The 23,874-nt window shown below is 45.9% G+C and overlaps 3 protein-coding genes and 1 long non-coding RNA gene across 7 annotated transcripts in view; 2 read left to right on the top strand and 2 right to left on the bottom strand.

The window, feature by feature from the left end:
* Positions 1 to 21: 21 nt before the first annotated feature.
* On the top strand, positions 22 to 5,874 carry MED31 (mediator complex subunit 31). The gene is made up of 4 exons (XM_038759533.1): positions 22 to 108; positions 2,170 to 2,247; positions 3,407 to 3,503; positions 5,559 to 5,874. The coding sequence occupies exons 1-4, from the start codon at positions 81 to 83 to the stop codon at positions 5,749 to 5,751; spliced, it is 396 nt and encodes a 131-aa protein (XP_038615461.1). The 5' UTR covers positions 22 to 80; the 3' UTR covers positions 5,752 to 5,874.
* Positions 5,875 to 7,222: 1,348 nt separating this feature from the next.
* TXNDC17 (thioredoxin domain containing 17) lies at positions 7,223 to 11,413 on the bottom strand. The gene is made up of 4 exons (XM_038759534.1): positions 11,212 to 11,413; positions 8,814 to 8,895; positions 8,379 to 8,454; positions 7,223 to 7,444 (listed from the first exon to the last, which is right to left on the bottom strand). The coding sequence occupies exons 1-4, from the start codon at positions 11,354 to 11,356 to the stop codon at positions 7,376 to 7,378; spliced, it is 372 nt and encodes a 123-aa protein (XP_038615462.1). The 5' UTR covers positions 11,357 to 11,413; the 3' UTR covers positions 7,223 to 7,375.
* A 178-nt stretch (positions 11,414 to 11,591) lies between these two features.
* KIAA0753 (KIAA0753 ortholog) overlaps positions 11,592 to 23,874 on the top strand; it is a 44,924-nt gene continuing 32,641 nt past the window's right edge. For 2 of the 4 annotated variants that reach the window (XM_038759863.1, XM_038759861.1), the window contains exons 1-6: positions 11,592 to 11,643; positions 13,871 to 13,988; positions 15,160 to 15,757; positions 17,947 to 18,053; positions 19,326 to 19,388; positions 22,211 to 22,426. In XM_038759863.1, coding sequence (XP_038615791.1) covers positions 13,881 to 13,988; positions 15,160 to 15,757; positions 17,947 to 18,053; positions 19,326 to 19,388; positions 22,211 to 22,426 — 1,092 coding nt within the window. In that variant the 5' untranslated portion in view covers positions 11,592 to 11,643; positions 13,871 to 13,880. Of the gene's footprint in view, positions 11,644 to 12,600; positions 12,670 to 13,870; positions 13,989 to 15,159; positions 15,758 to 17,946; positions 18,054 to 19,325; positions 19,389 to 22,210; positions 22,427 to 23,874 lie in introns of those variants that run through there. The other 2 variants (XM_038759864.1, XM_038759862.1) reach the window with 2 other exon arrangements.
* Positions 15,300 to 17,799, bottom strand: LOC119939694. Its single transcript, XR_005454689.1, has 3 exons — positions 17,759 to 17,799; positions 15,884 to 15,947; positions 15,300 to 15,384 (listed from the first exon to the last, which is right to left on the bottom strand). It is a non-coding gene; the product is annotated as an uncharacterized LOC119939694 (long non-coding RNA).

The raw sequence follows: 23,874 nt of genomic DNA, 5'->3' as shown, positions 1-23,874 counted from the left end.
ACCGGAAGTGACCCCTCCGGGAGGCGCTGGACCTCGCCGACCGTTGGGGCTCGAGCCGCTTCCGGTGCTGAGGGAGGAGGATGGCGGGCGCCGTTGCCATGGAGACGGGTGAGTGGCTTGCTTGGCCTCCCTGAGGGGGGCCTACCTCAGGCGCCTTCGGCCCGCTCCACCGTCGCCTCGCTGGGGACAGGGGGCGCGGCCCTTTATCATAATAATGGCGTTTATTAAGCGCTTACTATGTGCAAAGCACTGTTCTCAGCGCTGGGGAGGTTACAAGCCGATCAGGTTGTCCCACGGGGGGCTCACAGTCTTCATCCCCATCTGACAGATGAGGTCACTGAGGCACAGAGAAGTCAAGTGACGCTTGCCCAAAGTCACTTAGCTGACAATTGGCGGAGCCGGGATTTGAACCCATGACCCTCTGACTCCAAATCCCGTCCTCTTTAATGATAATAATAATAATAATAATAATTTTGGTATTTGTTAAGCGCTTACTATGTGCAAAGCACTGATCTAAGCGCCGGGGAGGATACAAGGTGATCAGGTTGGCCCATGTGGGGCTCACAGTCTTAGCCCCATTTTGCAGATGAGGTAACTGAGGCACTGAGAAGTTAAGTGACTCTCCCGTCATACGGCTGACAAGTGGCAGACCCGAGATTAGAACCCATGACCTGTATATATTTATATATGTTTGTATATATTTATTACTCTATTTATTTATTTTACTTGTACATATCTATTCCATTTATTTTATTTTGTTAGTATGTTTGGTTTTGTTCTCTGTCTCCCCCTTTTAGACTGTGAGCCCACTGTTGGGTAGGGACTGTATATGTTGCCAACTTGTACTTCCCAAGCGCTTAGTACAGTGCTCTGCACACAGTAAGCGCTCAATAAATACAATTGATTGATTGATTGTTTGACTTTCGACTCCAAAGCCCGTGCTCCTTCCATTGAGCCACGCTGCTTCCTTGTGCTTATTGTTGCTGTGTCCTGATAACCAGAATGATGGTATTTGTTAAGTGCTTACTGTGTGCCCAGCACTGTTCTAAGCGCTGTTCAAGGTAATCAGGTTGTCCCACATGGGGCTCGCAGTCTTCATCCCCATTTTACAAGATGAGGTCACTGAGGCCCAGAGAATAATAGTAATAATGATGGCATTTGTTAAGCGCTTACTATATGCCAAGTACTGTTCTAAGCTCTGGGATAGATACAAGGTTATCAGGTTGTCCCCCACGTGGGGCTCGCAGTCTTCATCCCCATTTTACAAGATGAGGTCACTGAGGCCCAGAGAATAATAGTAATAATGATGGCATTTGTTAAGCACTTACTATGTGCCAAACACTGTTCTAAGCGCTGGGATAGATACAAGGTTATCAGGTTGTCCCACGTGGGGCTCGCAGTCTTCATCCTCATTTTATAAGATGAGGTCACTGAGGCCCAGAGAAGTGAAGTGACTTGCCCAAAGTCACACAGCTGAGGCGGTATTAGAACCCACGACCTCTGACTCCCAAATCTGTGCTCTCGTGCTGCTTCTCGTGGTACCAGCACTTTTTTTCCACAGCACTTATGTACCTAACCATAATTTAATAATAAAGATGGTATTTGTTAAGCACTTACTATGTGCCAAGCACTGTTCTAAGCGCTATTTATGTTGTCTGTCTCCCCCTTTAGACTAAGCTCGTTGGGCAGGGAACAAGTCTACCACTCATGTTATATTGTACTCTCCAAGTCTGTAGCACAGTGCTCTGCAGGCAAGTAAGTGCTCAAGAGCCCGGGCCTGGGAGTCAGAGGACCTGGGTTCTAATCCCGGCTCTGCCACTTGTCTGCTGTGTGACCTTTGGCAAACCGCTTAACTTCTCTATGCCTCAATTACCTTATCTGTAATACAGAGATTAAAACTGTGAGCCCCTCTTGGGACAACCTGATTACCTTATATCTACCCCAGATCTTAGAACAGTGCTTGGCACATAGTAAGGGCTTAACAAATACCGTAATAATAATGATCATTGATTGATTTTTCCCTTTCCAAGGTGTTGCCCCTTCCCAAACAATCCCTTCAGCATCGGTGTAATCTGGAAATGAGTTGTTTTGTTATGTTTAATTTTATGACAAGGCCTTGTACTGTGAACCAGATTTTCTCAGATTTCTTCTTTTCCTCCCATATAATAGATGATGCTGGAAATCGTCTTCGGTTTCAGCTTGAGTTGGAATTTGTGCAGTGCTTGGCTAACCCAAACTACCTCAACTGTAAGTGCTCAGACCGTTGATATTTGGTTGTGAGAAGTCAAATTCAAGGGGTTTGTGGACTGATGAGTTTGCATTCCCTAAAAATGGTACCTTATAATTGGAGAAAATTGTTTTATCCATTTAGATGTTACAGAAGGATGGTTTAGAGAATTAGATTTTTACATTTCTGAGTGGAAAATTTTGGTGCCTGCAGAGGCCATTTAATAGATATTATTCATTCATTCATTTAATTGTATTTATTGAGTGAATAGTATGCAAGCACTGTACTAAGCACTTGGGAGAGTACAGCAGAACAACAAACAAGCACATTCCTACCCACAATGAGCTCACAGTCTACAGGGGGAGACAGACATTAATATAAATAAATAGGTAAGTGAATAGATCAATAAATAAATTTAGCTGGTCAATCCAAGTATTTATCAAGCATCTACTGTGTTCCCAGAATCATCATTATCAGTGGTATCGAGTGCTTGCTATATGCAGAGCACTGTACTAAACACTAGGAGAGCACAATGCAACAGTTAGTAGACATTTTCCCTGCCTACAGTCTAGAGGGACTTTAGAAAGTATTTGCGAGAGTTACAATAGACACCATTACTGCCCTTGAGGATTTTGCAATCTAATGGGAGAGACATACAAAATAAGTCACAGTTGGGAAGAAGACCAGAATGGAAAGGTGGAAATGTAGATGGATAAGTTCTTAAATAGCAGAAAATGAAAATGGATACTTAACTACTGTAGGTGGCCGTGATTATGGACATTCAGAAGAAAAGTTAGAGAAGCAGTATGGCGTAGTGAAAGAACCCAAGCCTGGGAGTCAGAGGACCTGGGTACTAATCCCAGCTCTGCCATTTCCTTGCTGTGTGATTTCGGGGAAAGTCACTTAACTTCTCTGGGCCTCAGTGACCTCATCTATAAAATGAGGATTAAATCCTCCTCTCTCCAGTTTAGACTGTGAGTCCCATGAGAGACAGGCAGTGTGTCCAACCTGATAAATTTGCCCCTACCCCAGTGCTTAGAACAGTGTCTGACACCAGGTGCTTAGCAAATACCATTAAAAAAAGTCAAAATGTTTTTATGTTCTATGTGATATGAGTTGTAGCTTCACATAATTTTCTTTGAATTTGTGTCTAAACATATGGTGTTTCTTATCTTTCAGTTCTTGCCCAGCGAGGTTATTTCAAAGACAAAGCATTTGTTAATTATCTGAAGTACTTACTTTACTGGAAGGAACCTGAATATGCCAAGTACTTAAAGTATGTATTATTTATTTCTATCCAGTACTTTGGAATTAGTGTACAGAATGTGCTAGCCAATACCCAATATGTTGATTGTTGCGGGGAGAGATGGGATGGGATAGGATGGGAGGCACATATAAATTCTCCACACAGGGCAGTGGTTCTTCCTTTGGGGTGCCCCTGACTGAGCTTCTATATTTACCTAAATTTTTGGCTCACAGGGTTGACTTTGGTGGCAAATCTTAGTGACTTCAGTATTAAGGGGATGGCAGATTTGTAACCAACTTTTCCGCACTAGATCCGACAAAGGAAGTGTTTCACTTGTGCTATTGATTTCTGCTTGGTCCCGAATCATCCCGACATTTGGATACTGCTATTGCGGAGTAAACTGTTAGTCGTATCAAAGAAAATCAGTTGTCTTAGTTGGACCAAGTCAATATGCAACTAGTTTCTTAGTATAAGCTATCAAGCAGTGTGGCATATAATAATGATGGCATTTGTTAAGCACTTACTATGTGCCGAGCAGCGTTCTAAGCGCAGGAGCACTGATGTATAATAATGATTGCATTTGTTAAGCGCTTACTATGTGCAAAGCACTGTTCTAAGCGCTGGGGGGGATATAGGGTGATCAGGTTGTCCCACGTGGGGCTCACAGTAGTAATCCCCATTTTACAGATGAGGTAACTGAGGCTCAGAGAAGTTAAGTGACTTGCCCAAGGTCACACAGCAGACATGTGGCGGAGCTGGGATTCGAACCCACGACCTCTGACTCCAAAGCCCATGCTCTTTCCGCTGAGCCACGCTGCTTCTGTCACGTGACTAGAGCACAGACCTGAGAGTCACAAGGACCTGAATTCTAACCCTAGCTCTGCCACTTGTCTGGTTTGTGACCTTGGGCAAGTCACTTCACTTCTCAGCGCCTCAGTTCTCTCATCAGTAAAATGATGGGACATGGACTGTTATCTAATCTGATTAGCTTGTATCTTCCCCAGCGCTTAGAACAGTGCCTGGCACGTAGTAAGCGCTTAACAAATACCATTAAAAAAGAAAAGCAAAACTATCAGAAGAGCTAGAAGGACTATCCAGTGAGACACTTTGCAGTAATAGGTGAATGCAAGATGTTTAAAGGTTCACAAAGCAGGGCTAATAATTTCCAGTTTTCTCTGGTGGATTAAAGAATAAGCACTGAAAGACACACTTAAAAGTTTATCAGTCTAGGACATGACCCCTTCATCTTTAGCTTGTGGATAAATGTAGGTAGAGCACGGATTCATTCATTCAATCGTATTTATTGAGCGCTTACTGTGTGCAGAGCACTGTACTAAGTGCTTGGGAAGTACAGGTTGGCAACATATAGAGATGTTCCCTACCCAACAACGGGCTCACAGTCAAGAAGGGGGAGACACAACAAAACAAAGCATGTGGACAGGTGTCAAGTCATCAGAACAAATCCTTCGTCCTACCTGGAGGAAGTGTCTGTTTCTGCTAAGATTGTAAGCATCTTCTATCTCTACCGCCTTCTCCCAAGTGCTCTGGACAGATGGACTGACTAGGACTTACCAGTTAATTGATCAATTGTATTTTTTGAGCCCTTACTGTGTGCAGAGCACTTGGGAGAATACAATATAACATAGCAGAGTTGGTAGGACCTGGGTTCTAAACCCAGCTCTGCCATTTGTCTGCTGTGTGACCTTGGGCAAGTCACTTCACTTCTCTGGGCCTCAGTTACATCATCTGTAAAATGGGGATTTAGAATGTGAGCTCCATGGACTGTGTCCAACCCGATTAACTTGTATTATTATTATTATCATCATTGTTAAGCACTTACAATGTGCCAGGCACTGTACTGTACATCCGCTGGGGTGGATACAAAGAAATAGGGTTGGACACAGACCCTGTCCCAGGCGGGGCTCACAGTCTCAATCCCCGTTTAACAGATAAGGTAACTGAGGCACAGAGAAGTGACTTCCCCAGGGTCACACAGTATCTACCCCAGCGCTTAGAACAATTCTTGGCATGTAGTAAGTGCTGAATGAGTACCGTAATTATGGTTACTTCTGATTTTTATTGCAGATATCCACAGTGCCTGCACATGCTTGAGCTGCTGCAGTATGAACACTTCCGGAAAGAACTAGTGAATGCCCAGTGTGCCAAGTTCATTGACGAGCAGCAGATCCTGCACTGGCAGCATTATTCACGGAAAAGAATGCGCCTTCAGCAAGCCCTGGCAGAGCAGCAGCAACAAAACAACACCTCAGGAAAATGAGGAGCGTATTTCCGCATACCCACGTAAATTACATATCTCCGTAAAGTTAAGGAAAAAGACTTCACGCTTAAGTTTTCTGTGACGGCTGTGTAAGGTTCTCTTATTATAAACAAGGGATTCCTCAATCTCTTTTTGAATTTTTTTTTAAAGTTGGAAATGCTGGAATGACTGATGTGTGAACTTCCTCTGAAGGACTGAATTGAAATAAGTTCAACAAGTATAAAGGGATGTCACAGTCAGAATAGAGGGTCTTTGGCAGCAAGGGTTGTGTTCATGAAGTTCCCTGGTATGGACAGCTGTTATACACAGTAACCCATGTTTCATGGAGGGGTTTAGATAGCATCAGGCTCTATGTGTTAAAATTCCTCTACATCCATCCCTAGCTGAATGCCTCAACCCTTGCCTCACTTTGTCATTTAGTGTCTAGAGGGAGGAACAGCAGGTACTGTAAGCACTCAATAAATACAATTGATTGTGAAGGAACTGGAGACTTAAAAAGAAAGCAGGATCCTTTATGGATCAGTGCTAGATCCACAATATTTTGTTTTTGATTATATATATCAACTCGGGGTTTGTTATAGAACAACCTCAGGATTGGAGAATGTTCTCTAGTTTTTTTTCCATCCTTTATCAATAACATCGTGCAAATATTTTAGTCAAGCAGTGGGTACCTGCTCTGATAGTTCCTTACTAGCCATGGCTACTGCATTGCAGAATTTGAAGGCTAGTAAGCAAAGTCTGATCTTGAATGGCTGATGAATAGGTGGGGTGTGAGGGGTAAGGTTTGGGCTGGGGCAGCTTGTTTTTTCTCAAGTTAGCAGTGGCTTGGGTTGGACTGATGTGAAATGAAGATCTGGACTGGTATGAGGAACTATGGAGTAGATAAGGGTATTTTTTTCCTTCCAATTCTCCCTGCCTTACTTGCTCCACACAAGGGTGCTGCCATCAGCAACTTGTGATCTGGATCCAGGAATTACGTGAGACAAGTGTGGGGAAAAGAAATTCAGGTTAGAAGTCAGCTTAGTGCTCAGAGGCATGTTTTGCACATCAGTCCTACTGTATGCAGAGCACTGTGCTAAGCACTTGGGAGACTACAGTCTAAGCTGCCCACAGACAGTAATAGAAATAAATACTGGATCTGTACATAGGGGCTGAGGGAGGGGTCGAGGATGCAAACAAATCAAAGTGCAAGGGGAAGGCAGAAGGGATGGGGAGAAGAGGAAATAAGAGCCTAGTTGGGGAAGGCCTCTTGGAGATGTGCTTTCAAATAAAAGGGCAAATAACTCAGTCACCCAAATTTTTCTAGTGTATTTGGTTCCTTACCCACGAGAAAGGGTCTTGGCTGATAGGAGTCCAATAGAGAAAGGGGTACAGGTTCCTGGTGTAAAGTGAGTGTCTTGTACTTAAATCACTGTCCTTGCTTGCTGCTTTGAAACCCACCATTTCTACAGACACACACATCCCAAAGACATTGATTAGAAGTAGTTTATTCTAAGCGAAGGGGTCGTAGGCACCCACAACACCTGTTTAGTTTTTAGTAGTTTCATATTTGTGACAGTGTTAAGGGGATCATACATCAAGCTAGCAAATGGATTAAAAAAGTCAGAAGATTAAAAAAAGAGAATCAGTCCTCTGTAAAGAGCATCTGCACCAGATCGGCCTTGCTACATTCAGACTCCACCAGCTTCTGAGGCTGAAAGATAGAAGCACAAGTCAAGATTCTACAGAGCAACATTTCAACACCAACTGATTTATAGGGAGGAAAAACAGATTCTTTCCTAGGCCTGACAAAGCTTAGTACTACCATATGAATCACTTAGCTAAGACTAGTTGGAACATGTCAAACGTGACTCAGTAGACATTTGGTCCAATGTGCTCATTAATGATTCTTGGGTCCTTCATAAAAGCATACCATCCTTTTAATTATGGAGCAAAGGCAGGAACATGGAAAATGTTTTTCCAATTATGCCCACATTTATGTTACTGCAAGGCTGTTGGCAGGTGATCAGATGATTAGCCAAGCAACAACCTTCATTGTGCCACTGTCAGGGTGGGATGGTCAGTAGAGGGGAGATCTTTATGGCCAGATTTCCCTAACACGCCTCTGGCAAAAATCTGGGCCATGGTCCTGTTCCTCCCTGTGTCTTTTACTGGGCTCTTCCACTAGTGGAGATTTAATTTGACAGTTAATGATATGTAAATGCTCACTATGTGCAGAGCACTGTACTAAGCGCTTGGGAGAGTACCAAACAATGAACATACATGTTTTTCAACTAGTTCATAGGGACAGCTCTAATCTTTCAACCTCTAGACTGTAAGCTCCTTGTTAGCAGAGAATGGGTCTACCAGATCTGTTATACTCTCCCAAGTGCTTAGTTCAGTGCTCTGCACACAGTAGGAACATACTAAATTCCACTGATTGACAGCTTGAATATCAGTAAGTTTGGTAATCATCTCTGCCTTATATGTGCGTGGTGGTGAAGGCAGTAGAAGAGCACTTAAAAAGATAAGGTTTGGCAGACATTACTTGAGGGGATAACAGCCTGCCAACTAGACTATTTCCCCATTAGAACATCTCATTTCTCAAACACCACAACACTTAAGTGAATGAAGAAAGAGGTACTCACAGTCCCATATTTAAGTAGAGTAGGCACAGCAGTTATCTTCAAGTTCTTTCTAAATTCATTGTTTGGATCTTTCCAGCTATTAAGAGGAAGAGAAGGGTTAGGATAGGTAGTTCCAACTTTTGAAATTTTCTAACAAAAACCTTTCGGGTTGATGTTGATCTGAGAGTTTATTTTGAAAGACTGTTCTTGAATGAGTTTGGTATACTTACATAGGGAAGGTAAGGACTCATCACATGTTTGGATGGGGAGGTTTTGAATTTAGTCAGATAAAGCCTTTAGAGTTATCAGCATATCAGTATTTTCATTTAATGTGTTCGATCAGCATTGTGATGTCCCACCAGCTTCATTCACTTCAGTAAAGGGTCACTAGAACTAAAACAATGGTGTCTAAAATATTCCTTCTAAGAAGATAACATAAACAAATAAGTTACTTACTAAGATCGGTCTCCTACTTGGCAGTAGATGAATATAGCTCCTTCAGTAATGTTTTTCAGCGCCTCACGTACAGTCGGTTCAGCTGAGAGGGTAAAGATGATACTCATGCGATTGATGAAGCTGAAAGGGTTCAAGGTGGCAGGCACTATCCAGATTAAGCACGCTGTAGACTTTAGTCTGGTTTAATAACCCTAATCAAGTGGGAAGTAGACAGTGGGTGACCAAGGAAAGTGAGAGGCCCTCAAAAAAAAAAAAAAAGACTGATTTCCCTGGAAAGTATTTTTTTTTGGTGCATGGAGTTAAGGAAACCCTTGCTGGGCTGAACGACAAGAAGGTGGGCAGTTTTTTTTTTGTAGGAAGAAAAGATGTATAACGTGCAAGAAAGAGATAAGACAGGGAGGAGAATGAACTATTCAGATTTTTCTAAATCCGTCCTCCCCGTTTCAAAACCGTTCATTCAATCATATTTATTGAGCGCTTACTGTTTGCAGAGTACTGTACTAAGCGCTTGGGAAGTACAAGTTGGCAACATATAGAGACGGTCCCTACCCAACAGCGGGCTCACAGTCTAGAAGGGGGAGACAGACAACTAAACAAAAACATATTAACAAAATAAAATAAATAGAATAAATATGTACAAGTAAAATGAACACCACTAAAAATATCTTTTGAGTCACGGATGATCTGGCCCTTCCCCACAGAGTGAGCAGATCCTGCTCTGTTGCCTTCTTCGTTTTAGAGAAGAACTATCAGTGCCATTTATTGGGCACTGTGCTAAGCGCTAAATGGAGTACAGTATAACTAGTAGACAAAATCACTGCCCTCCAGGAGTTACAAACAAGCAGAGGAGACAGCCACCATTCATTCATTCAACTGTATTTATAGAGTGCTTACTGTGTGCAGATCACTGTACTAAGCGCTTGGGAGAGTACAATACAATAATAAGCAGACATTCCCTGCCACCAACTTGCTAAAACAAGTGACAAAGACATGTAAGCTCGCTGTGGGCAGGGAGCATGTCTACCAACTCCACTAAAATAATTATGGTATTTGTAAAGCACTTACTATGTGCCAGGCACTGTATTAAGCGCTGGGGCAGATAGAAGGAAATCAGGTTGGACACAGCCCCTGTCCCACATGGGGCTCACAGTCTCAATCCCCAGCAGACAAGTGACCAGAGAAGCACTGTGGCTCAGTGGAAAGAGCCCGGGCTTTGGAGTCAGAGGTCATGGCTTCAAATCCCAACTCCAGCAATTGTCAGCTGTGTGACTTTGGGCAAGTCACTTAACTTCCCTGTGCCTCAGTTCCCTCATCTGTAAAATGGGGATGAAGACTGTGAGCCCCATGTGGGATAACCTGATCACCTTGTAACCTCCCCAGCGCTTAGAACAGTTCTTTGCATATAGTAAGCGCTTAATGCCATTATTATTATTATTAAGTGGCAGAGCAGGATTAAAACTCACGACCTCTGACTCCCCAGCCCAGGCTCTTGCCACTAAGCCACGATGTTTCTCTCATTCATTCGTATTCATTCATTCAATCGTATTCATTGAGCTCTTACTGTGTGCAGAGCACTGTACTAAGCGCTTGGGAAGTACAAGTGGGCAACATATAGAGACGGTCCCTATCCGACAACGGGCTTACAGTCCCAAGCGCTTAGTAATAATAATAATAATAATAATAATAATGGCATTTATTAAGCGCTTACTATGTGCAAAGCACTGTTCTAAGTGCTGGGGAGGATACAAGGTGATCAGGTTGTCCCACATGGGGCTCACAGTCTTAATCCCCATTTTACAGATAAGGCAACTGAGGCACAGAGAAGTGAAGTGACTTGCCCAGAGTCACACAGCTGACAATTGGCCTTCCCAGACTGAGCCCCTTCCCTCCTCTCCCCCTCGTCCCCTTCTCCATCCCCCCCATCTTACCTCCTTCCCTTCCCCACAGCACCTGTATATATGTATATATGTTTGTACGTATTTATTACTCTATTTATTTTACTTGTACATATCTATTCTATTTATTTTATTTTGTTAGTATGTTTGGTTTTGTTCTCTGTCTCCCCCTTTTAGACTGTGAGCTCACTGTTGGGCAGGTCTCTATATGTTGCCAATGTGTACTTCCCAAGCGCTTAGTACAGTGCTCTGCACACAGTAAGCGCTCAAGAAGTACGATTGATGATGATGAATTGGCGGAGGCGGGATTTGAACCCATGACCTCTGGCTTCAAAGCTCGTGTTCTTTCCACAGAAGTCACGCTGCTTCTCCACTTAGTACAGTGCTCTGTAAGCTCAGTGTGGGCAGGGGATCTGCCTAATTCTACCGGCCCCTCCCAAGCGCTCAGTACAGTGCTTTGCCCCCCCGGCAGCGCTCAGTAAGTAGGGCGGACGCCCCCTCACCTTCCTCGCAGTCCGGGCACCAGCTGCGGCCGTCGGCGTTCTTGGAGCCGGTGAAGTAGACGAAGATGGGGCTGCCGCGGTTCTCCTGCAGCGCCTGGGCGCACTCGTCGTAGCCGCTCACTCTCACCTCCTCCCACCGGGCCATGGCACCGCTCAGTACGCTCCCCCGCCCCGGGCTAGCACTGCATGTAGCCACGAGGAGGGGGTCACGTGACGGGGCGGGGCCTCCCTTAAAGGGGCCGTGACCCACTAAAGCGTTTCCCGCTCCCGCCCCCAGGCGCTACGGCGGCCCGCGAGGGTCCCACCCTTCCCTCACACCCCTCCCTCCGGCTTCGCGGGCCGCAACGGTTCCCGGCGCGCCCCGCGCCCGTTGCCATGACGACAGGGTGATCGACAGGGAGAGGCCGAGCTCGGATCCCACCCCGGAGCCAGGTCAGCCAGCCGGGACCCCCCCTCGCCCCAGGGCCTGTAGTCAGTCATAATAATAATTAATAATAATAATGATAATGGTATTTGTTAAGCAATTACTATGGGCCAAGCACTGTTCTAAGCGCTGCTGGGATACAAGGTTGGCCCACGTGGGGCTCACAATCTTCATCCCCGTTTTCCAGATGAGGTCACTGAGGCCCAGAGAATCAATCAATCGTATTTATTGAGCGCTTACTGTGTGCAGAGCACTGTACTCAGCGCTTGGGAAGTACAAGCTGGCAACATATAGAGACAGTCCCTACCCAGCAGTGGGCTCACAGTCTAAAAGGGGGAGACAGAGAACAAAACCAAACATACTAATAAAATAAAATAAATAGAATAGATATGTACAAGTAAAATAGAGTAATAAATTTGTACAAACATATATACAGGTGCTGTGGGAAAGGAGGTGACTTGCCCAAAGTCACACAGCTGACAATTGGCGGAGCCAGGATTAGAACCCACAACCTCTGACTCCCAAACCTGAGCTCTTTCCACTGAGCCACGCAGCTTCTCGCAGAACCCAGGTCCCTCTGACTCCCAGGAATGGACTGTGTCCAACCTATCTCGTATCCACCGCCGCACTTAGTTTAGTGCTTGGGACGTGTTAGTGTGAAACAAATACCATAAAAAAGAGTCACTTACTCCCAGGAATGGACTGTGGCCAACCTATCTCGTATCTACCATAGCACTTAGTTCAGTGCTTGGCACATGTTAGTGTGTACCAAATACCATAAAAAAGAGTCACTTAACCTCCCTGTGCCTCAGTTACCTCAATAAACTGGGGGTAAGATCCCTGCTCGTCCTTCTTGTATGAGCCCCATGTGGGGCAGGGATTGTGTTTGATCTGATTGGATTGCATCTGCCACAGTGCTTGGCACATAGTAAGCACTTAACAAGCATCACAGTCATTATGAATGTAAGGGTGCTGGATGGGAATGCTGTATTTAAACTATAACTATACCAAGATCCAACAAAATGACTCTGCAGGTGGGTGATCTGAATTCCTTTGCGCTTCGCATTGTTCACTTGGGGATAAAGAGAAAATTAGAAAGTACATGCTGTGTAATAACACCGCATTTACCTGAAAATGGGCATGGAATCTAGTATTTACAATATATGCAAATGGAAGAGGCAAATATCCTTTCCCGTTGCTAACATTTTTGCTTTCATATAGTAGTGTCATGTGTGGGTATTTATATATTTATGCATATGTCATCCAGTGCTTAGAACAGTGTTTTGCACATAGTAAGTACTTAGTAAATAATAATAATAATAATGGTATTTATTAAGCGCTTACTATGTGCAAAGCACTGTTCTAAGCGCTGGGGGGATACCAGGTGATCAGGTTGTCCCACGTGGGGCTCACCGTCCTAATCCCCATTTTACAGATGAGGGAACTGAGGCCCAGAGAAGTTAAGTGACTTGCCCAAAGTCACACAGCTGACAAGTGGTGGAGCCCGGGATTTGAACCCATGACCTCTGACTCCAAAGCCCGGGCTCTTTCCACTGAGCCACGCTGCTTCTCATTATTATTATTATATATGTGGAAAGCATCTTGATGTAGTGGAAAGAGCCCAGACCTGGGAGTCAAAGGACCTGGATTCTAATTTCAGTTCCGCCACTTGCCCTTGTGTGTCCTTGGGCAAGTCACGTCACTTCTCGGGCCTCAGTTTCTTCAACTGTGAAGTGTGAATTCAGTACCTGTTCTTCGGCCTTCCTATACTCTAAACTCCTTGCGGGAAGGGGACTCTGCGGTCAGGGATTTTAGCTTGTATCTAAAGTTAACTTGTATCTACCCAGTGCATAGAACAGTACTTGGCTCACAGTGTTTAACAAATAGCATAATAATAATAACAATTATCATTATTTAATAGTGATCAATAATAATATTCTGAACATGACACTCACACCCACAGATGAAGTCTCATCTCCATCATCAGCGTGTCTTTGAGTCAGTTTGTAGTAGTTTTGAGCCTCACCTGAGTTTGACACATTTTATTAAATGTTGGGAAAGCAGAGTAGAAGCAAAACTCACCATAGTAATGTCAGGGACCAGTTTCAAGATATTATGATGATTAGGACTTAGCATTTTGTTGTTCTTTTTTTGTAAAAAACTCCAAAACCTTGTCACCCGATCTTATTTCTCTTGTTTTATGCTGTAATCCTGCCTTGCCTGTCTGGGGTTTAGGTGCTGGATCATGCCGCTAGATGTGATGAGACCTAGCAAAACAACGACATCCTACATCCAGTTAATATCCGGGACTCAACCAGTTGGAAAGAATGAATCACAGAATATTCAGACACAGGTATTTTGTTCGGGTTTCAATGACGGTTTCAAGAGAAGCATGGAGATCACCTTCTTTGAAGTGATGCATAAGGCTGGATTCTCTGAAAAATCAATTTTCCCTGAAGGGGTCCTTCCCATTGGATTGAAATGTTTTCAATTTCTGAAATATTCCCATTGACTTGAGTACTTTTCTCGTGAAACCTCAAACCTAAGTTCCCCTACACTGTGCCCAATTGTTCAGGAAACTAGGTGTCCTTGAGGTGAGAACCCTAATCAATCAATCAGTGGTATTTATTGAGTGCTTACTGGGTGAAAAACATCACTTGGGGGGCTACAGTGCATTAGAGTTGGTAGCTATAATTCCTGCCCACTTAGGAGTTTACAGTCTAGAGGGCGAGATGGATAATAAAATAAATCATGGGTAGGGGAAATGAGAGAAATTAAGAAAATGGACATAGCGCTGTGGGGCTGAGGCTGGGGTGAATATCAAGGGTTTAAAAGGTAAAGATCCAAGTGCAGAAGGGAAAGCGAATAGGAGAAATGAGGCTTGTCAGGGAAGGGGTCTTGTAGGAGAGCTTTGATGGTGGGGTGAGGGATGGACTGTTGTCTAAGGAGGGAGTGAGTTCTGGACCAGAGGGAGGATGTGAGCAAAGAGTTGGCGGCGAGATAGACGAGAGCGAGGTACAGCAGGTAGGTTGGCCTTAAAAGAGCGGAGTGGGTCAGTTGGGTTCTAGTAGGAGATCACCAATGTGAGGTAGGAGTGAAGAGCTGATTTAGTGCTTTAAACCCAATAAAGCCAGATCTTCCTTTTCCCTACATTCAATCAGTCAACCAGTAGTATTAATTGAGTGCCGATTGTACCATTTTGAATCAGCCCCGGGGGATGCTGGGCTGTCTCGTTTGTGAATACATCGGGGCTAAGTGCACGCATGACTCTGTGACAACACAGTAACTGCCAGGTCTGCAGGTGGGTCATGTTCCTTCTCAGCCCAGAGAGGCCCGGAATGGAGAAGTTGGGGGAGAACACAAGGTCAACCTGGCCTAGCTCAGCCCTTGTGTCACAGACTCTGTGATCCCAGCCCCTGGCCCCAAACACACTTCGCTCTGAAAGCTGCTTGAATGAATTTTTTGTAGCTCTGGTTTAAGAAATGCATCAGTTGGGTAGAACGTTGTTTTTTTTTTCCCAACAGCTGCAATTTAATAGGACTGTGCCCGCTGTCCCGGAAAACTTAGCAGTCCGATATTCCGGGCCCCATCCAATTCTGATAGAGAAACTGAAACCGCCTCCGCCCCCGAAGGATCCCGGTGTTGGCGATGGGCCAGACGTCAGGAGCTCCATCCCGTTCTCCGTCGTATCCGAAGAGAAGCTGAACTTCGCTATCCACCTAGCCAAAAGGGACATGAAACGGAGACAACTAGAAGAGCAAGTGAGAGATGATGTTCTGAGTGGTGGGTCAGGATCCCTGCGGGGGGCTGGGCAGAGGAGGAGTAAAATCCCTGACCGTGGGCCGGACAGGAGTCAGTCGAAGGCTGGGGAACTCCTTCGGGACAGCCAACAGCTTCCCCCCGTGGCGGAGGTTACCAATTCAGGGGCCAAAGTATACCTCTACACCTCTCACCCTGGACAGTCGTGGCTCAGGGGGCTCAACTCGCCCCCCACGCACGATCCGGGCCCCGAGTTCCAGGGCCACGCCAAGGCCGGGGAAGAGAGGCTCGTGCGAGAAGTTCGGCGGCTGCAGAAAGAGCTGAGGAGTTACGTCCGGAAAATTGAAGACGTGGTGAAAAAGGGTAAGAGGGGGACTTGGGCTCCTCGGGTCAGTCAGTCGATCAGTCATTTATCGAGCGCTTAGCGGGTGCAGAGCAGTGTAGTAAGCGCTTGGGAGGGTGCAGTATAACAATAAACAGACACATTACCTGCCTGGTTGAATGCTGGGCTTGGGAGCTTTGGAAGGAGATCCCTGCCTTATTGCTTCTGGGGCTGCTCTTGGAGGAAAAGCGTTGGGGACCAATTAGAGAAGCAGTGTGGCCTAGCGATAGGAGCACAGGACAGTGGAAGGCACGAGTTCCAGGTTCCACCAAGTCCTCATCTCCTCCAAGAGGCCTTCCCAGAATAAACCCCACTTTTCCTCATCTTCCACTCCCTTCTGTGTCTCCCTGACATTCTATTTTTGCTCTCCTCCCAACCCAGCCCCTCAGCACTCATGTATATATCTGTAATTCTGTTTGTTTGTATTGATGTCTGTGAGCTTGTGGTGGGCAGGGAATGTCACTGTTTATTGTATTGCACTTCCCCAGGTGCTTAGTACAGTGCTTTGCACATAGTAGGCACTTAATGAACATGATTGAATGAATGAATGAATTCTAATTTTGGCTCCATCACTTGCCTGTTGTGTGACCCCAGGTAAGTCACTTAGCTTCTCTGGGCCTTGGTTTCCTTCTCTAATAAATATCTGTTCTCCCTTCCTCTTAAACTGTCCATTTAAGACAGGAACTGTGACCAACCTGATTATCTTGGATCTGCTCTGGGGTTTGGCACATAGTAAATATAAGCTTAACAAATACCACAGTTCTTGTTCTTGTCAGGAGAAAAACCCGTTGTTATAAGAGCCTTAAATTTGTATAACGCTTTATCTCCCTAAAGCACTTTAATATCTCATTTGGTCCTTACACCCTCTCTCTCTCTATGATAGGGAGAGGCAGGAATCACCCCCAGTTTAAAGATGAGAAAAGCGAGGCACAGAAAGGTTAAGTGACTTGGCTAAGGTCACCCCTCAGGCCAGGGGCAGAGCTACAGTGTGAATTTAGGACTCTTGCCTGCCAAACCCATGTCCTTTCCAGGTGTTGGCCATGTTGCCTCCCAGGTATACTAAAGTAAGATTTACCTATGACATTCACATAATAATAATAATAATGATGATGGCATTTGTTAAGCGCTTACTATGTGCAAAGCACTGTTCTAAGCACTGGGGAGGTTACAAGGTGATCAGGTTGTCCCACATGGGGCTCACAATCTTAATCCCCATTTTACAGATGAGGTAACTGAGGCACAGAGAAGTTAAGTGACTTGCCCATAGTCACACAGCTGACAAGTGGCAGAGCCAGGATTTGAACCCATGACCTTTGACTCTTAAGCCCGTGATCTTTCCACTGAGCCACGCTGCCTCATGTACACATGAGTACACTGTAGGTAATAATAATAATGATAATAATAATATAATTGTGGTATTTCTGGTATTTGTGGTAAATGTGGTATTTGTTAAGGCAGGCACCGCACTCAGCTCTAGGGTGGATACAAGCCATTTAGGCTGGACACTATTATTATTATTAGAGTATTATTAGAGTATTATTACTCTATTTATTTATTTTGCTTGTACATATCTATTCTATTTATTTTATTAGTATGTTCGGTTTTGTTCTCTGTCTCCCCCTTTTAGACTGTGAGCCCACTGTTGGGTAGGGACTGTCTCTATATGTTGCCAATTTGTACTTCCCAAGCGCTTAGTACAGTGCTCTGCACATAGTAAGCGCTCAATAAATACGATTGATGATGATGGACACAGTCCCTTTCCTACAGGGGGCTCACAGTCCTAATCCCCATTTTACAGATGAGGTAACCGAGGCATAGAGAAGTAAAGTGATTTGCCCAAGGTCAGACAGCAGACAAGTGGCGGAGCTGGGATTAGAACCCAGGTCCTTCTGACCTCCCGGGCCCGGGCTCTATCCATTAGGCTACACTGCTTCTAGGTCAGCGTGATTGGCCAACCAGGGTTGCTAACTAAAGAAGCCTACCCAGTTCAAGGCTAAGTTGGCAATATCGCCCGAGCATATGGTGCCTTATTTCTTGGCCGTTGAGGAATGATAAGCGGTCTCAGTTTGCAGGGTTCCAGACGGAGGACGTCATAATCCGCTGGATGGAGGAAAATTCCAGAAGTCTGATGGTGTCATTGTAATTCTGCTCTCTGAAACAATCCCTTCAGGTCGAAGAGAGGAGGCTTTGGATCCAGATGAAGAACGCCGAGGTCGCGTCAGGAGAAGAGAACAAGCCGTTCGCTCTGCTCAGACCCTCTATGTACTCCAGCAACAGGTAGGGCTGGGCCAGGAGGGGGAGGGGGTGGGGTCAGGTCTCAATTTCAGGGGATCAAGGGGGAAGTTGTTGAAGAGGAAAGAGGCCATTGGGCATGATAGAACTGTCAAGGAGTTTATCCAGGAATGGGAGAAGAGAGATTGGATGGAAGCGGGAAGGAGTGTTGGGTTCGAGGAAAAAGGTTGGCAGAATGGACAAAACTCTCACAGGGAAGGAGGGAGGGGAGATGTAGAAGTTAATGGTGCCGGAGCAGGCCAGGTAAAGAGAATGCAAGATCTCTTAGGAAATGAGAAATGAAGGGGATCTAAAATTCAGGTCCATGTGGAATGGGGGACATCTCTTCAGAAGCAGTGGGAATGAGGTGAAGGGAGGGGACATGTTGAAGAGTGCAAAGGAGGCTGTCAGTCAGTCAGTGGTCTTTATTGAATGCTTACTTTGTGCAGTGCACAGTACTAAGCACTTAGGAAAGTACAATCCATTCGGGCTGATGGACATGATCCCTGACTTCAAGGAGCTTATTTTCTAGGGGCAAATTTGCATCTGATGGTACGGTTGGCCTTTGTGATCTAAGACCCCCAAAGTTTTCAGCATCTAGGGAGGGAGAAGGTGAAGGCATCAGAGTGGATTATGGGTGATGGAAGCCTCTAAGGGAGGACTGATACCTTTGCCTTTTAGTGGGACAGGGGCAGAGCGAAGTACCAGAGTGAATTAGGTTGAGTCGTTGTCTTGAGTCGCTCTCAGGGGCACTCAGATACTCAGACATGAGAGCAGAGGAGTTAAGTGGTGGGAGTGATCCAGAGCTGGGTGTTGATTGGTTAGAGGGGGACTGTGGGTGAAGCTGAGTGAAGACACACCTCAGTGGGTTAGCACGTGATTCTTACAGAGCGAAGAGAGCCTATGGGGGAAGAGCTGGCTGGGGCGGAAAGATTATAGGTCATGGCAGGGCATGGAGAAAGCACAGTAGGAGGAGGAACGTGGGTGAGGTGACCATTTGAGAGGTTATTGTCTGCTCAGTGGCGTTCAGAGGATTAGGGCAGAGACTCGAGTTTGTGGTCAGAGATGGAGCCCTGCCTTGTGACTCTGAGTATGATTACAGGATCGTAATAGCTCATTTTGTGTAACCGGAGGGGAACTGTCTTCACTGCCTTTCAAGTGACTTAGGTTACCTTGGGTGTTACTTCCCTTGATTTAAATGTTATTTTACAAAAGGGATCAGTTGTAATGATGGCTGTAATTTTTCAAGTTTTTTTCCCCCCTCCATTTCACGCTTAGGTAAAAGAAATTCAGGAAGAATTGGATAAACTGAGTCCACATAAAATTAAGCATACTAAGAAGGTATGTGATAACCAATCAATAATAAGAATTGTAACAATGCTGCACAGATTTTCTAGTAGATTCTTTAGCTCCTTGATTAACAACGACTTAGATTGTAAACTTCTGAAGGGCAAGGAGCTTGTCTTCTGAAGCTCTTACCCAAGCACATAATACAGCGCTCTCCGTGAGGTAAGCCTTCAGAAAATATTGATTGTGCTCACAATTTTATTGCCAAATTTCAGACGTTGATCAGTCTGATCATTAATTCCAATGAGCATTCTGACCGTGGATTCCAAAAGTTGTGCCTTCTGAAAACTGTCATAAAGGTGGGAATGGGAGAAAAAAGGGTGCTTTAAGACTACTGCTGGAGAAACCTTTCTAACCAATCAATTAATCAGTGGTATTTTTTGAGCACAGCTGGATGCAGAACACTGTACTAAGCGCTTGGGAGAATCCTATATAACAGAGTTGGTAGACAAGTTCCCTATCCACAAGGAGCTTACGGTCTAGACAGGGAGACAGATATTAAAATAAATAAAGTACAGGTATGTACAGAAATGCTTGGGGCTGAAGGTGGGGTGACTATCAAGTGCTCAGAGGATATAGGTTCAAGTACTTAAGCGATGCAGAAGGGAGAGGGAGGAGGGGAATGAGGACTCTGTCCTAATCCTCCTCGACCTCTCAGCTGCCTTTGACACTGTGGACCACCCCCTTCTCCTCAACACGTTATCTGACCTTGGCTTCATAGACTCCGTCCTCTCCTGGTTCTCCTCTTATCTCTCCGGTCGTTCTTTCTCAGTCTCTTTTGCAGGCTCCTCCTCCCCCTCCCATCCTCTTACTGTGGGGGTTCCCCAAGGTTCAGTGCTTGGTCCCCTTCTGTTCTCAATATACACTCACTCCCTTGGTGACCTCATTCGCTCCCACGGCTTCAACTATCATCTCTACGCTGATGACACCCAGATCTACATCTCTGCCCCTGCTCTCTCCCCCTCCCTCCAGGCTCGCATCTCCTCCTGCCTTCAGGACATCTCCATCTGGATGTCCGCCCGCCACCTAAAGCTCAACATGTCGAAGACTGAGCTCCTTGTCTTCCCTCCCAAACCTTGTCCTCTCCCTGACTTTCCCATCTCTGTTGACGGCACTACCATCCTTCCCGTCTCACAAGCCCGCAACCTTGGTGTCATCCTCGACTCCGCTCTCTCATTCACCCCTCACATCCAAGCCGTCACCAAAACCTGCCGGTCTCAGCTCCGCAACATTGCCAAGATCCGCCCTTTCCTCTCCTTCCAAACCGCTACCCTGCTAATTCAAGCTCTCATCCTATCCCGTCTGGACTACTGCACTAGCCTTCTCTCTGATCTCCCATCCTCGTGTCTCTCTCCACTTCAATCCATACTTCATGCTGCTGCCCGGATTATCTTTGTCCAGAAACGCTCTGGACATATTACTCCCCTCCTCAAAAACCTCCAATGGCTACCGATCAATCTGCGCATCAAGCAGAAACTCCTCACCCTGGGCTTCAAGGCTCTCCATCACCTCGCCCCCTCCTACCTCACTTCCCTTCTCTCCTTCTACTGCCCAGCCCGCACCCTCCGCTCCTCCACCACTAATCTCCTCACTGTACCTCGCTCTCGCCTGTCCCGCCATCGACCCCCGGCCCACGTCATCCCCCGGGCCTGGAATGCCCTCCCTCTGCCCATCCGCCAAGCTAGCTCTCTTCCTCCCTTCAAGGCCCTGCTGAGAGCTCACCTCCTCCAGGAGGCCTTCCCAGACTGAGCCCCTTCTTTCCTCTCCCCCTCGTCCCCCTCTCCATCCTCCCGTCTTACCTCCTTCCCTTCCCCACAGCACCTGTATATATGTATATATGGTTGTACATATTTATTACTCTATTTATCTATTTATTTATTTATTTTACTTGTACATTTCTATCCTACTTATTTTATTTTGTTGGTATGTTTGGTTCTGTTCTCTGTCTCCCCCTTTTAGACTGTGAGCCCACTGTTGGGTAGGGACTGTCTCTATGTGATGCCAATTTGTACTTCCCAAGCGCTTAGTACAGTGCTCTGCACATAGTAAGCGCTCAATAAATACGATTGATTGATTGATTGATTGACTTAGGGAAAGCCTCTTGAAGATGTGATTTTAGTCAGGCGTTAAAGGTGGGGAGAATGGTGGTCTGTCAGATACGAAGAGAGGGGGAGCATAAGGCCAGAGGAAGGACGTGGGCAAAGGGTTGGCGATGAGACAGGCGAGATCAATGCCATAGGTATTTGATTTGCTTTGGGTGGTGAAGAAGGGGTGAGACCAGGCCCTATATTAATCAGTCAGTCAATCAATCCGTGGTACTTATTTAGTGCCTACTGTGGACAGAGCACTGTGGCAAACACTTGGAAGAGTCCACTACTAAAAGCAGCGTGGAAGCATGGAAGCAACGTGGCCAACTTGTACCTCCCAAGCGCTTAGTACAGTGCTCTGCACACAGTAAGCGCTCAATAAATACGATTGAATGAGTGAATGAATGGCCCAGCGGCTAGAGTCCAGGCCTGGGAGTCAAGAGGACCTGGGTTCTCATCCCGGTTCCGCCACTTGTCTGCTGTGCGAGCTAGAGCAAGTCACTTCACCTCCCTGTGCCTCAGTCACCTCATCTGGAAAATGAGGATTTAGACTTTGAGCCCCACTTGGGACAGGGACTGACTAGCATGCTTCTACCTCAGTGCTCAGTCCAGTGCCTGGCACAATTATTACCATTGTTAGAAACAATCGTCATGCACAGGGGAGGCGCCCTCATGCTTTACATCGGGTTGGTGTCCAGGCTCCGGGTATTGAAACGTGCCCTCTGCCAGTTCCAGGCCGCGTCCAGACTGGCAGCTGCTCACCGAGGAGCCATCCGGGCCTTGCAGATGTTCGTATCCCAGTTCAGCGACCCCATGGAACCGGCCGGGCCTGACCGCTGCCGGGAGCTGGGGGGGCTCATCCGGCAGCTCTCTCTCTGTTCCGCCAAGCTCGGTGCCGACCCGTCTGTGCCTGACGCTGTCCTCGATATCCTGCAGCAGATAGAGGTACGGGGTGGGTCTCCAGGATGGGGCTCCCTGGCTTTGGAGGGTGGAAAGGACCAAGATGCAGTAAGAAATGGCTTCCTTCTTAATGATTACACAGCAGTTTTAAAAATTTCTTCAGCACACAGATTTTTTCCCCTCTAGACTGTAAGGTCATTGTGGGAGGAGACTGTGTCTGTTTATAATTGCATTGTACTCTCCCAAGGGCTTAGTGCAGTGCTTTGCACACAGTAAGGGCTCAATAATAATAACAATAATAATGTTGGTATTTGTTAAGTGCTTACTATGCGCCAAGCACTGTTCTAAGCACTGGGATAGATACAAGGCAATTAGGTTGCCCCTCATGGGGCTCACAGTCTTAATCCCCATTTTACAGATGAGGTGACTGAGGCCCAGAGAAGTTAAGTGACTTGCCCAGAATCACACAGCTGACAAGTGGTGGAGCCGGGATTTGAACCCATGACCTCTGACTCCAAAGCCCGGGCTCTTTCCACTAAGCCATGCTGCTTCTATAATAAATACGACTCAATATATACAGCTCAATAAATATGACAATGAATGAATGAACAGTACTGGGCATTTACTAGGTGCAGAACACCATACTAAGTGCTTGGGAGAGTACAGTTCAACAGAATTAGCAGACATGTCCCCTCCCCATAATGAATTTACAGTCTAGAGGGGGAGAGGGTAGGAAACATTAATATGAATAAAAAGGTAATTTATGCTGTATAATTTAAAGTCAGTCCCATTTATTGAGCACTTACTGTGTGCAGATCATTGTTCTAAGCTCTTAGGAGAGTATAATATAATAATAAACAGACACATTCCATGCCCACAACGAGTTTACAGTGTAGAGGGGGAGACAGATATAAATATAAATAAATAAATTGCAGATATGGACGTAAGTGCTGTGAGGTTGGGGATGGGGCAAGTAGCAGATGTCCAAAGGTCACAGATCCAAGTTCACAGACAATGCAGAGGGACGGCGAACCGGGAAAAAGAGGGTTTAATCGGGGAAGTCCTCTTGGAGGAGACATGACCTTTGTAATGCTTTGAAGGTGGAGAGAGTGCTGGTCTGGTGTATATGGAAAAGGCTATGGGGAGGACGTGGGGAAGGGATCGGCAGCGAGATAGGCAAGATTGGGGCACAGTGCTTAAGCACTGCTTTTATCACTCTGTTGCCAATCTGTCTGTAATCTGGGTACCTGGAGGCCCCTCAGTGGGGGCAGAACCAGTGGGGCAAGGCAGAGGGCTGGGGAAACCCCACATGCCATCTGTTAATTATGCAGGAGTCCTCAAGTCAGGGTTTACAGGGTGGTCTCTGCAGCAGGGCGACTCTTCTGGGACCCTTCAAACCTTGCTTTCCTGGCAGTTGTTGAATGCCCAGTGTTGGATCGTTCCTGCAGGTGTTCTTGTCAGAAACAGGTATTTCCAGTGAAAAATCCTTTCAA

Source organism: Tachyglossus aculeatus, chromosome 17 (assembly GCF_015852505.1).
Source record: "Tachyglossus aculeatus isolate mTacAcu1 chromosome 17, mTacAcu1.pri, whole genome shotgun sequence".
Classification (NCBI taxonomy): Eukaryota; Metazoa; Chordata; class Mammalia; order Monotremata; family Tachyglossidae; genus Tachyglossus; species Tachyglossus aculeatus.
The sequence above is the reverse complement of the archived record's forward strand: the minus strand, read 5'-3'. Positions and strand labels throughout refer to the sequence as shown.